This window comes from Tenrec ecaudatus, chromosome 10 (genome assembly GCF_050624435.1).
Source record: "Tenrec ecaudatus isolate mTenEca1 chromosome 10, mTenEca1.hap1, whole genome shotgun sequence".
NCBI lineage: Eukaryota > Metazoa > Chordata > Mammalia > Afrosoricida > Tenrecidae > Tenrec > Tenrec ecaudatus.
Window position 1 is genome coordinate 38,150,470 of NC_134539.1, and position 14,468 is coordinate 38,164,937.

The window sequence follows — 14,468 nt, forward strand, 5'->3', positions numbered from 1 at the left end:
AAGGGCTTAAGTGGAGAGCAAATGCTTTGAGAATGATTGGGGCGGGGAATGTATGGATGTGCTTTATACAATTTATGTATGTATATGTATGGACTGTGATAAGAGTTGTATGAGCCCCTAATAAAACGTTTTAAAAAAAAAAAACATCACCAACAACAACAACAAAAAAAGCGGGAAATTTCTCCTGAGTTTACAAAATACTAAATAATTCTAAATAATACTTTAAAGTTTGTAGTATAAGCTACTCTACTTAAGGTCTTCTTATCCCTAGGCAGTAGTAACAGGTTGGGCTGTCCTAAATGGAGCTTCTATAATTTCAGCATTTGGAGTGGAAATGTCTGCCTTTTATGTCTTTTGGTGGTGCTAGCTGTTTTCTGTAATCGCTGGATGAATCTGTATCTAATTGTGTATTCATCGAATCACGAGTTTTTCCACCTCACTGATCAGCTGATTCTTAGCCCCTTCCACCTCTGATGGTGTTGGGTTAGCATCAGTCGCCAGCGAGGAAGCGGCATCAGTGGCCACCAGTAAGGGGTCATGAGTGCTAGTTAGGTACGATGGAAATAATATTTATGACAGGACATACATCACGTATGTGCTGGGACAGTAATAATGCCTTTATGAACTGCCGCTCTGTGCGAGGCAGAATGCTCTATCCTTTGGTACGTATTATTTTATTCTCTCCTCACGCCAACTCTGTGAAGGATTATCGTGTTTTACAGATGAGGGAAGCTGATGCTTAGAAACATCAAGGAAGTTGTTTAAAAAGTGACAGTAATGATACCCATTTCTGGATGACAGATTCGGAGGTGTTTGTTTTTGTTGTTGTTTTAACTTTAATTTTCGTGCTTTTAAGCATTGTTTGAATTCTTAAATTACATATCATTTTGACAAAATAATTATTTGTATTTAAAAAGTAAAAGCCTTTCTGCCAAGATATTAACAGTGGCTGATGCTGACAGTGAAAATATGGATAATTGTTACTTTCTTCCATGTATTTATTTGGTTTATTTTTTTAAAGATACTTGCTTAAAATTCTTCATCAAGAAAGTAGCCACATTGAGATTCAAATACAAAACTATATGACAACAAAGCCTGTCTTTTCTAAATAATATCTATCAAAAAGGTGCTGTATGCGCATTACACAAAATTCGAAAGACATAAAGAGAATTCAACGAAACTAAACTGTCTGTCGCTTCCCTACCTCTCAGACAGCCAGTTCTCTCCCCAGAGGCATCCCTGTGGCCTGTTTTCTGAGACAACTTGTGGTGCTCTATTTGTATAGCTAAGCATTGTTAACTGCCGCCTTGTAGACCCCAATTCATGGTGACCCCATGCATACAGGACCAAAATGCTGTCCGGCACTGCACCCCCGGGACTGTTTATGGACTCAACCATGGGGTCCATTGGGTTTGCACCGGCTGATTTTCAAGAGTAGATTGGCATGACGCTCTTCCAAGTCCATGTTGGTCTGGAAGTTCCACTGAAACCTGTTCGGTCTCAGAGCGCATGGAAGCTGCTGACATGGAGGTGGTGGTTGTGCATGTGGTGCATTGGCCAGGAATTGAGCCTCGCCAGCCTCATGGAAGGCAAGCTTTCTAACATGGAGCCCCGGGGATAATCTTACATGTGTATTCTCCTTTATGCAAATAGAATAGAGCTTGCTGCTGCTAGGTACCTTGGTTAGTCTGGCTTAAGTTCCATGTCGCATCCTGAGAGTGTTCCTGTCTGTGGACATGCAGTAGTCATGACTTCCTCGGGCGGATGCCGTCATGCCATGGATGCCCTTTGCTTCTTTAAAGTCCTCTGTTGCTGCTGGTGAGGCTGTTTCTATCCATTTGCTGGAATGAACTGCGGTCCTATGAACAGCTTTGCACCTGCAGCATTTCACACAGGAAAGTATATCTCTAGGGTAAATGTAAGTGAAATGGTTAATTCACAGGGCATATGCATGAACAATTTTGGTAAATATCGCCAAGTTATTCTCCCTGAAGGTTAAAATGACAGAGGAGTGAGCCTGTCTACGGGCCCCAGCCCTGGCCAGCATAGTGCGTGAGAGTCAGTAAAAGGTGCTCTCTTAAGTTAGTCTGCATTTTCATTTCTTCCATTTTGACTGAAAATGAACACATTTTTCTCTCTTTTTAAATCACTTTATTAGGGGCTCATACAACTCTTATCACAATCCATAAATACATCAATTGTGTAAAGCACATTTGTACATTCATTGCCCTCATCATTCTCAAAATATTTGTTCTCTACGTAAGCCCTTGGCATCAACTCCTCATTTTCCCCCTCCCTCCCCGCTCCCCCTTCCTCGTGAACCCTTGATAATTTTTAAATGACTATTTTGTCATATCTTGCCCTGTCCAATGTCTCTCCTCATCCACTGTTCTGGTGTCCATCCCCCAGGGAGGAGGTCATATGTCGATCCTTGCAATCAGTTTCCCCTTTCCAATCCACCCTCCTTTTACCCTCCCAGTATTGCCACTCACACCACTGATCCTGAAGGGATCATCCTCCCTGGATTCCCTGTGTTTCCAGTTCCTATTTGTACCAGTGTATATCCTCTGGTCTAGCCAGACTTGCAAGGTAGAATTGGGATCATGATGGAGTGGGGGAGGAAACATTTAGGAACTAGAGGAAAGTTGTATGTTTCATCATTGCTACATTGCAAGCACCCTGATTGGCTCATTTCCTCCCCAAGACCCTTCTGTAAGGGGATGTCCAGTGGCCTACAAATGAGCTTGAGGTCTCCACTCTGCACTCCCCGCCCCCGATTCACTATGGTACGATTTTTTGTTCTGATGATGCCTGATACTGATCCCTTCGATACCTCATGATCTCACAGGCTGGTGTGCTACTTCCATGTGAGCTTTGTTGCTTCTAAGTTAGATGGCTGCTTGCTTACCTTCAAGCCTTTAAGACCCCAGACGCTATATCTTTTGATAGCCGGGCACCATCAGCTTTCTTCACCACATTTGATTGTTCACCCATTTGTCTTCAGCGGTTGTGTCGGGAAGGTGAGCATCATAGAATGCCAATTTAATAGAAGAAAGTATTCTTGCATTGAGGGAGTACTTGCGTGGAGGCCCAATGTCCTTCTGCTACCTTAATACTAAACCTATAAATATATGCACATAGATCTATTTCCCCATCCTCATATATAAATATATTTGCATATGTACATGCCTTTATTTCCACCTCTATAAATAACCTTTGCATCCTAGCTCTTTCTTCTATTTCCTTTGACTTTCTTTTTGTCCCACTATCATGCTCAGTCTTCATTTGGGTTTCAGTAATTCCTCTTGGTTACATTACCCTTGATCACGCCCTACCAGGCCTCCCACACCCTCCTCACCACCGATTTGGATCACTTGTTGTTCCCTTGTCCCTGGGTTTGTTAACACCACTACCTTTCCCCCACCTCCCCCTCTCCTATGTCCCCCTGGAACTTTCGGTTCGGTTGTTTTCTCCTCCAGATTGTTCATCCAGCCCATCTTATTTAGATAGACCTGCAGAGATAATAACATGCACAAGACAGAGCAAAACCAAGCAACAATATACAACAACAAAACAATAACAACAAATCAGTGACAAAACAAATCACAAGAAAGAACACATTTTTATATTTTTAGGTGTTATTAGTATTTTGGGGGGGGTAGAGCTACCGTTTTACTTTTTTTGCCCTGTATCATTTTGCTATTTTTATATAGTCTACTTTACTGGTCTTCTTTTATAATTTTAAGTTTGAATCATCTTCTTTTATTAGAAAGGACTTCCCACTCCAATTTTTTTTTTAATTCTTCGATTTCTTCTAGTATTTTCATGTTTTCTTTTATATATATTTAGATCGTCTCTCTACCCAGAAATTAATTTTGGTATAAGATGTGATGCAAGAATCTTTTTTACTTTCTCCCATGTGTCTACCCAGTTGTCTGAGTACCATTTAATTAATAACCCATCTTTTCTGTAGTGATTTCAAATGCCGTCCTTATCACACACTGTTTTTTTTCCCTTTAGAAGTCTATTTTCTATTTCACTAGCAATTATTACCAGTATTCATGGACTCAAACTTAAAAATGATAGAGAATATTTTTTGTGATACAGTTTTCTGATAGGAGGGGCATTATTTGGAGAAAGAGGTAAACTGGATCACAGCCCCCAACTAGTAAGCCAGCCAGCACAGTTCAGCAGTTGCCTCGGTTTGTGGCTCAAAGCACTGGACCCCAAGCACAGTCCCCCTTTTTTGACACCCTCCCACCCCCCTACCCCCACTGCCCTGAGAGTTTCTAAAGAACAAAGGAACAGACTTCAGTAAAGAAGGTGGTTTGGGTTGGGTAATACTCCACAGTTTAGAATGGGATTTCTGAATTGTTAGTTAATATGTCCTGCTTAGTTGTGCCTTGAGCTGTATTCCAGTACTTTAATATGTGCATATTAGATTCACGTGTGTGTCTGTGTGTGTGTGTGTCTTCTACTTCAGATACACACCCCTTGACTATGCCTTGCTTGGTGAGCGTCATGAAGTGATCCAGTTCATGTTGGAACGTGGAGCCCTGTCCATTGCAGCCATCCAAGACATCGCTGCCTTCAAAATCCAGGCTGTCTACAAAGGATACAAAGTCAGAAAAGCTTTCCGAGACCGGAAAAATCTCCTCATGAAGCATGAGCAGTTGAGGAAAGATGCAGCTGCCAAGTAAGTGAGCTTCAGAGCAGCGGCTCTTATGGTTCAGGATCAGGGTGGGGGGGTGGCTGGAGGAGGGAGTCCGGAGAGAGGCTGAATTCCTCTTGACCCTTATACTGGTGCCACTTTCCCCCACTGCTCCCACAATGAAGTGGGAAGGCCTAACCTCTACCCCATGGCTGTTCTCTGTGCCAGTCCCCCGATGTTCAAACCCAAGGTACACCACTGCCACCCTCAATCAGGGAAGGGAGCTATGGGTGGAGCTGCTACCCACAGAAAACGATAAGAGGTAGACAACCTTTCCAAAGTAAACTTAAACTGTATCCACTTGCTTTGAGTACACTAGCCTAGGTGTAGTTTCAATTTATCGAAGTAACTAACTTAGATTCCCTCCCTTCCTTCACCCACCCATTACTTACCAAATCTCTACTAATGAAATTAAGTTGCTTGTTCAAGCAGTGTTGGTTGAATTATCACTATCCATACAAGACCATTGGTTGGGGGAGAAATGGTGACTGAAAGCTAATTGTCTGCCTCAGAGGTCTCTTCATAATTTTGTGACAAAATAGCTTGTACCCATGATGCCATGTGATTGTTTCCCCATGGTTATGGAACCATAAGTGATTGGCTTGAATCATGCTTTGGTTTTCCTTTTCTTTGAGGCCTGTGTCCAGTAGCCGTGTTGTAAAGGGCACGAGAGTGTTGCCTTAACAAGCACAAGATGCTCAAACTGCTGATGGTAAAGATGTGGCTGGCTGGCAGGCAGGGGCTTGAAAGGTGCCTTTCCGACTGTGCCCTGAGTGCTTCCAGGTCCTGAGTCTTCCCCACTCTTGAACCTTTCCTTACATTTCTTGCACACAATGGAGAACACGTAGGCATGACAAATTTCAACAGCTCCTACCAATAACCTCAACAATCAGAATGAAGGGCAAGCTAAGCCATCTTGGTGAGAAGTTGCACAATACTGTGAACTGGGAAATGCTAACCATCATGCCAACCTTTGAAAGGCAGAAACTTGTCATGTTCGGTGACTTTGAAACCACCAAAGCTAGTGGCATCCTACGAAATGCTATCTTGTCGTCTTACTCTTCGCTTTTGTCAAAGAAACCACTAGAAACCTAAAACCTGCCACCTTTCCCAGCCTCCTTTTGTGTCTTCTACTCCTGTGAGCAACAAGTGGAAGTGGGTGATACGTATCGACCCATCATTCAGGGTTTCAAGTCAATGTTCCTTCTCTGCTGCTTTCAGAAACTCCAGTTTATTGGGTGAGTTGCTATATTTAGAATTTTAAGTCATATCTGCCTCTCCGAAGACACCGTGACTTTTGTATGTCCCCTAAAAAAGAAGTGTATTCATCCAAACACTCCATTTGGTTGTTGAAGAGAGGCGGGCCCTGGAGTCTCCTTTCCTCCAGCTTTTCCCAGTGGAATCAGAGGCTATAATGGAAGAAGAGGAGGAGGACGTGGACCCCAGTAGCCTCGGGTACTGACTTGGGATGCCTTGACTACAGCTCCTCTCTCCCTCCCGGGCTCGGCGTGAAACATGACACCCTGGACCAGTTGATTTCTAGGCAGCACCACTTGCCAGTTCTGCGCGTTTTCATTCCTAGTGATCTCTAGCCTCTGCTTCCTCCCCTTCACCTGCGGCACAATCTCGAGCCTTACACCTGTGGTTAGAACTAAGCCTGCATGTGTTAGAGGCGCTTCTCTACAGAGGGAGAGGCTTAAAGAGGGACAAACTTAAGTCACATCATTGCTCACACTATTTGTTTTTCGGACTTCAGTCCGAAAGGTATGAGATGACAGAGGATTTTTGTTGCTGTCGTTATACTAATTAGTTTCACTATTGCGAAAGGTAAGTCCTGCCTGTTCTATTGTTAATTTTCAAAATCTTTAAAATGGGAATTGTACTTGCTTGTGAGTTTTGAAATTGCCAAACCTGAGCGTTTTCTTCTGCTTTATTTCTTCTCAATTATTTTCTTGAATTTACTCAATACCACTATTATCCGTTGTCCCTCTCACAGCTTTCTCTAGTTTTTCTACTGGTCTGATCATTTATTGCAGTGGCCACACAGAACTCTGAGCCAGTGCTCACAATTGTGGGTTTTAAGGACGTTAACAGGTTACAGGTGCCCAGGATGCAGTTCTTCAAACAGGACAGCCCCTTCTTAGCCTTGCCTGCAGTAAGCCTCTCTGGTCGTTGGCCTCTCAGCCACTTGCCCCTTGGTTTCTGTCCTGTTTGCACAATGTTACAAAGCCCTTTTAAGGCTGCCAATAATTTCAAGTAAACACCACACCCGCCCCGATAAGCATCCCTAAAGAACTCAGCTCTAGACCCGCAATTAGGAGTCGGTAGCGCCCTACTCCACAGGCCAGCCTCCTGCCCAGAGGCACTCTGCCCCACGTGTTCTGTGGACTGGCAAGTCTACCACTCTCGCTGTTGCCCCTCTGCGGCTCTTGTGGTGTCAAAGATGTCATCTGAACCAAAGAGTTTCAAGATGCAGGGATCTCAGTGTGTTCTTTGCGTTTCAATCCTCTGTGGGAGATGTGCACCACCCCTGCCCTGCTCCGGGCTTCTGAGATGGCTGACTTTCTCCCCAGCAGGATGGCAGTCACAGTAATCCTGTGATCCTCTCAGAGGGGCATCTCAGTCCTGTCGCACCTTCCCCACCTTCTCTTACCCAGAAGCACTGGGGAAAGCCTTTTGCTGGGCGCTCCAAAGACTGCGGCTAGAAGTCCTTCACTGCCCTGCAGATGTAAGTGACCTAGCTGTCCTTGTCCGCTCAGCCTGACTGCGGCACTCATGGGAGTGTGCATTCCTAACATGGCTATTAAATGAAGGAGACACTGATTTGGTCTCTTTTCATTTTAGTTCTCAAAAATGTTTCTTAAAATTTAAGTCCCTGTGTTTGGTTTCATTTGCATCTATATTTGTTTCTGTTTTGCTTTCACCTTGGTCTGCTGCTTATTCACTGAGGTGGTTATTCACTGAGGTGGCCTGGGCGTGACAGGTTTGCCATGTGAGGATGACAGGTATCGCCTTCCCTAAAGAGATGTTTGGAAAGGGCCTTATTAGACTTACAGAGGGACATTGGGCGAGAGAAGTTTCCATCATATGTTCTAAGGTGTGTCTTGTAGAAAATACGGTTTAAGCCCTATAATCTGGTTAAAAGCACTATATCACCCACACTGTGCCACTTACGTGGTTGCCAGCACGAGCATTGCTGTAATTTACCTGCCTCCGCATCCTGGTGGGCACACGAGGTAAGCCCATGTTTATGCTGATCACTCTTGCTCCTTGACGTTTCCCTTTTCCACCTCGGAGTTCACTCTCTAACTCCAAGCAGCCTCCTGCTTCTCTAACTTTCTCACCCCTTCTTAGTTATTCCACCCCACATTTATGTCATTTAAACTATTCTTCTTTTCATTGAGAATGTCGTCATTCTTAAAACTTAAATGATTTAATCCCTGCCAATGACCCTTTGATCTCACTCCCATCTTGACCTGAAACTCAAATCCCATCTCTACAATTGCTTCCTGGACACTGCCACTTTGCTTAACTTTTGTCCATTGCCATCATTTTGGATCACTGGACATTTCTGCTTGGATGTCCTGTTTTCAGCTTTAAGTCTCTCTGTATAAAACCTACAAATTTTCACCATGATCTGTCACTTTCTGATTGCCCTATTTTCCTGCAAATGCTGCCACCATTAATTTTTAAAATTATCACTTGAAATGTCCTTTCATGTCTCTTGCTTTCATCCTTCTGTATCACAATTCTATCCAGGCCATCATTTTTAAATACCAGCCATGATGCTATCTAAGATCCTTCAACATTTCACCCCTGCTTAGATCTCTACGTACACAGTCAGCATTCTCTCACATGCTCGCCCTGCTGCCTCAACCTCCCAGAGCTTTCTTTTCTTACCCGCCTACCATCCTCTTTAAAGAGACTTGAGCTGCCGTCTGGCCAGTGTAGGAGCCGGTACGTCTTACAGTTAGATTCCCCAGTCTAGTGTTGGTCATGCAGCTCACACTCCTGTGAGGCCTTGGCTCCTTCTATAGGAAGGTGTTCCATGTGTCCAACTAGTCAGCTGCTCAGGAACGCTGTACCTCGCAAGGCAGCGTGTTCCCTGAGTGGACTGTGCTCTCTGGCAAAGCTCCTTGTCCCCTCTGCTGTTGCAGCTGCCCCTGGAGGTCAAACAAGAGCGTGCAAATCCTCCTCACAAACAGGCGTTCAGCCACTTGGAGACTTTCCGACTGCCCCTGCCATGATACAGCCTGCTCCCCGCAGCCGGTCCAGTTTGTCAACATCTTTTTTCAAAGGTAATCCAGCAGCTGACTCTTGTGCTCACCCTGTGGTGTGACCCTGGAGAATGCTTCCACTGGGCCCTTCCTGCCACTTCCAGAAGCCTCCTGTCCCACCAGTAAAATGGTGTCTGGGATGGGCTTTGTGTGTCATGAGCATATTAGCATTTTGGACGAGAGAATCTCTAGATTTTTTATCACATTCTCAAAGGAAGTCAATGATTTTTTTTTTTTTAAGTTGAAAAGCCCACGGGGCTAAATGATCTCTGAAGTTCCATCTAGCTCTGACATTCTGAGGCAAAGGTCTGGAACCACATGGCATTTTCTCATTCCCTTGAGAAGATGTCAGAGACCCAATATGACTAAGCCTGTTAGGAAGTGACAGTGAAGAGAGAGGACCTGACAGAGCCCCAGGCATCACCCAGCACCAGCTGACAAGGTCAGGGGTAAACCTTTTCTCTCCTGTGAGGTGGTCGAGGTCTTCTCACTGGATCGGTTCCCCCAGAAGGGGAAAGGTCATCACTCCAGTAGATCACACCAGGAATGCCAACCGCAATGTGAGGAGCTGGTTTCTGAGGTCCCTGCTGAATCAGAGGTTCTATGAGCATCTTGGTCAGGGTGTTTGCTCGTGCAGTCCTCTCAGCCTGAAGGCCGTTGACCTCTTTCTTTGACATTCTTTGTATGTAGCCTTCTCCTCTCCCAGCTTCCTTCATCACTGCCTTCCAGGCCCTCCCTTAGCTCTGTGTAGATGTTTTCACTGGAGCAGCCATCACATCTATTCCACAGGTGTATATGGGCCCACCCCCTGGGACCCGCACCACACACTGGCCGCTCAGTTCCTGGGGAGCCGAGAGTGTGTGCTCCATATCTCTGGTCTCCAGCGCCTGGTGTGTAGTCTGAATTCAACAGGGAAACGTTCTACAGCTGCCGTCCACCGCGCTGACTGAAGTCTCGTCTGTCGAAGAGAAGGAGTGGCAGATACTGTCTGAGGTGGCATTCAGGTCTAATCCTACGAATCTCTGTAAGCACTTGTCTTTCTCAAGGCACAAAAGCATACGTATGCCACTCATCTCCCCCCCCCCACACTGGCACTTATCTCTTTAGGCATTTGGTTGACCAAGCCCTTGCACAGTGGACCTGAGCAAATGTTCCCTCAGCTGTATCATGCCACTGGACAGATTTACGATAGGCGTGGGTCCTGCTTTCGAAAGCAATGCCAGAGTAAAAGAACTGTCCACGCCTCTATTTGAACTTGAGGCCATGATTCATTGTGTAAACCTCTTATGCTCAGGCAGCTTCGGAGTCTTAACCCTGTCACATTCAGAGACTATTATGAACAGCAAGTATATTGAATATTTCAATGAGTTAAGGGGGAAAAAAAACCTTCCAAGTCTCAGCCCTCCCCCACTTGTGCATTGTAGTTGTCAATTTATAATTTATCCTTTACTTCTTATTCTAAAACAGAGTGAGTTTACCTTTTCCTCACTGTACAAACAAATGAGGGGCGGCAAAGGTGAGTGACTGAGCGGGGATGCTCTTCCAACTTTCCAACAAATGCCACACCTGCCCGGAACACACGGGCCTCTTTCCAGAGCTGGCTGCCTGAGTGCCTTTAGAACACAGAACTGGCTTTCCTCCGCGTGAATTGCCCAAAAGACAAAGAGAGAAACGATGGGCTGTCTTTTATATAGACAGTCTCAGAAGTCATACGCTGTCATTTCTTCAGTCTCCTAATTTGGCTAAAAGCATCTGCCCTGGTGAGTCTAGGAAGAGATTGCACAGGGTGCAGATACCAGGGTGTAACGCTCACTGGGAGGCATCTTGGAGACGGTAACCACAGTCCCTCCAGTGACCCCCAATGACATACGATGAGAAGAAATGTAAAGAGCCTGAATGACCATCCAACTACAAACAGAACAAAATATTTAAGGGACAGGGCCTGTGAATCAAGTAGCAGAGGGTACTGGTGAGCTAGGAAGGCCAAGGCCCCGCCCAAGCAATCCAACCCAGACTCAGCAGGGCTTTACCGCAGGAAGCTGGTCGGACCTGATTCTGATAATGAGTCAGAGCAAAACCGGGTGCAGGAGATTATGTTGTGATCAGCTGAAATCTCTGCTCTCACTCTTTACATCCTTACCGATGTCAGACAGTGAGCCTGACACCCATGTCGCATAATCTGCACTTACTATTTTTCTACTACGAGGGGGCTTCAGTGTGGAAACTGGAATTAAAGGATAATGAAATGTTTCCATGAACACTTTGAAGCCTCGCATCTTTGTGGATAGCCCGCTCCCATTGCAAGTCTGTCTTTGTCTCTTTGTGCACATTCACAACCAGAGTTCTAAATGGTACACACTTAGATGGGCACTTTTCTTTTTTCCTGACCACATCCAGTCCCCGGGCCATTTTATCTTTAATAACCTTATCACACATGAAAGGACTAATGAGCTTCACCTTGGGAGAAAGATGAGGCTGTCTGTTCCCAGGAAGATTGACAGTCTCAGAAGCCCAGTAGAGGGTCACTGTGAGTCAGGCGACTTGAAGGCAGTGGACTTGGGCTTGGTTACAGCTTCACAAGTTCTGATACAGTGACTCAGTAAATCCTCACAATAACCTAATAAGTAGACACAGCAACTACCATTAATGCCCTTTCATAGATGGAGAAAATTCCACACAAATTAACTTACTCAAAGTCACGCAGGCAGAAAGGGAGAAAAATGGCACGCCTATCTACATGTTAAAGCCAAGGGACTCATTCTACCAGCCGAGTCCATGATACGGCTGTGGCTCATGCCCTGCCCCCCATCAGTGTCATGCCCAGCAGCTAGGAGACATCCCTGGTTTGCTTTTTCCTTTTGGCACTAGTACTGGTGGGACCAGCTCCCCCAGTCAGCTTCGCTCCAGAACAGCACTTGGTCCACTGCCCCGGTCCTTCGGCCGATGACTGTTAACAGTGCTGCCAAGCACCATCAGTGATTCCACCAAACAGCAGTGAGGTCTGACTGGTGCTCTAAAAGTCCACACAGCAGAGCGTGCCAGTTACCGCCCAACTGGGTAAAAAAGTCAAGAACATTGGTTGGCCCCACGTCTGTCCGAGGATGGGGAACCAGAATGGCAGCCTTAGAACAAAGCCTGGTTCAACCAGTGCGACAGGTCAAACTCAACTACCAAGACCTCCCTTTTTGTGCCACCCATTTTAATCACAACTCCCATCCCTCTGCCGCCTCCAGGATTTATGTCTATGGAAGCATGCATACACATGGGATCAGAGAGAGTCTGCCTCTCGCAACGTCTGAGAGAATTACTTTCTTCTTGTTAAAACTGGACAAGCACGAGGGTACTTCATAACGTTGGTAAAAAATGAAATTAAAGGATAACGGAATGTTTCCACGAACTTTCCAAAGCCCCCGTCAGACAACTTGCAATGCTCAGAAAGCCATATAAACCGGTTGCTACCAACTCTGACCCAGAGCTACCCCAGGAGTGCCAAGTTCCCAATGGCTCCTTATTCTCAAGTAGGTAACCAGGCATTTTCCCCGAAGTGTTTCTGGGTATCAAACTTCCAGCCTTTCAGTTGGAAGATGAGCGTATTACACTTTGCACCACTCAGGGATTCCTAAACCAAAAAAAACCAACCAAGTCTGTTCCCGTTGAATTGATTCCAACACATAGTGACGTAAGTCTACCAGCTTCAGACACGCAAACTGCCCAGGCCCCGAGGTTGCTCTGTGCTTCGTGGTGCAAGCAGATGCGTTCAGTCCTAAATTGCTGAAGCCATTGTACAACCAGATCACTTCATTGATTGCCCTTGAGCGGGTTTCTTTTGGTTACTTGGTTTCTTACTGACTCTTTTCCTTGCTAAATAGTTGTCCAGGCTAAAAATGCATAGGAATGTCCATCCTTGGATCTTAGCACTAAAGATGCCCAGTAGTGCTATCAGATAAGCACTGGCCTACTAACCATAGGGCTGATGGTTCACACCCACCCCTGCTCTGCAGGAGAAGATGAGAGCTTATCTGCTGCCGTGAAGATTTGCAGTCTCGGAAACCCCCTAGAGGCTTGCTAGCAGTAGAAATCAGCTCGATGGCAGTAGGTTTGGGGTTTCAGATCTGCATTGGGAACCTCACAAGGCACAACTCTGCCCACAGTCCCATTCAGATCAGAGACTGAACCACCAATGAGTCCCCTAGAGCTTCTTCTCTGGTGGATCAGCCTCAGGTCCACCAGCCCCTGGTCTGAAGGACCCCCCTCCCCAGACTGTAGTAAACAGCACCTGAGGCAGGTCTTGTCCACTGTCTTATAATAGGAGCCTCTGAGGAGCTAGGAAGATTGCTCTAGGAAAGATAATACAGACCAGGCCAAGGGCAGCCCGTTAGAAGGCCAGCTTCCCTTAAGGTAGTAGAAACAGGATCAGAAAATTTAAAAGCCAAGCTTACCACCATTGAGCCCATTCCGACTCCCAGCGACCCTGTAGATCAGAGTAGAACTGCCCTGTGGGTTTCTAAGATGTAGATATTTACAGGAATAGACGGCCTCCCCTTCCTCCCGCATAGTAGCTGGTGGTTTCAAACTGCTGACCGTGTGGTTAGCAGACCAACGCACAACCTACTAAGGCACCAGGGCTCCCCAGGATGAGGAAAATGCAGAACTCTTATTTACTAAGACTCTGCACGGTAACATTTTCTTGCTAAAATGTTACTTCTTGTGTCACAGAGTTTATATTTTTCCCTTTCTAATTTTTCTGTATCAAGTGGAATAACTGGTTCTTTCTCTGGTATTTGCTTCCTAAACTTTACAAGTGAAATCGGCCACATTTATAACATAGTGTCCTGTGAAGATTAAAGACCTCCAATGTCTTGTAATAAATTAGTTGGAGGGGAAACACACATTTCATGACAATGTTGAGTCTAAGAGTTCAGGACTAAAAGCTACACTGGACGCTGGTTTTAAATGATGTTAATGGTTACTTTGATGTGACAGTAGCACTTGCTTTATATGACCCAGTTCACTTCTTAAATGATGAGAAAAGAGTAATGAGTGAAATTTAAAAACCATCTGTGTCCTTGGAAGGAGTATTGGAGGAAAGGGCAATGGAACTTAGTTCTATCTTGACTCTGTAATTACCATGTGCTCCTTCTCTTATTGAGCTACCAAGTAAGGGGGCAGACTCGGAAAGCAGAATCGGTGTCTTTGAATCTAAACAGGGGTCTGGGACATCTCATCCAAGACTCACATCCATGGGAAATCATGTTCACCTCTCAGGAGTGCGTGCGCGCGCGCGTGTGTTTGTGTGTGTTGTTGTTGTTGTTTACTTTGGTTTAAAAGCTGCAGCACAAATAAAATTGGCCGGAGATCACACATAATTCCCAGTCCCTGTCCAATGCCGACTCCTCCTACTTCTGCAGCAAGAACCACAGCTCTGGAGAACTTGCCATTTGTAGCCGTGAGCCAACTGGAAGTTGTTTGTTTTTTTTAAT

General features: G+C 45.4%; 1 protein-coding gene across 5 annotated transcripts in view; it reads left to right on the forward strand.

Moving 5' to 3' along the window:
* INVS (inversin) overlaps window positions 1-14,468 on the forward strand; it is a 144,542-nt gene that overhangs the window by 113,486 nt on the left and 16,588 nt on the right. For all 5 annotated transcript variants that reach the window (XM_075560223.1, XM_075560221.1, XM_075560222.1 and 2 more), the window contains one exon: window positions 4,484-4,696. In XM_075560223.1, the coding sequence (XP_075416338.1) occupies window positions 4,484-4,696 (213 nt within the window). The remainder of the gene's footprint in view (window positions 1-4,483; window positions 4,697-14,468) is intronic.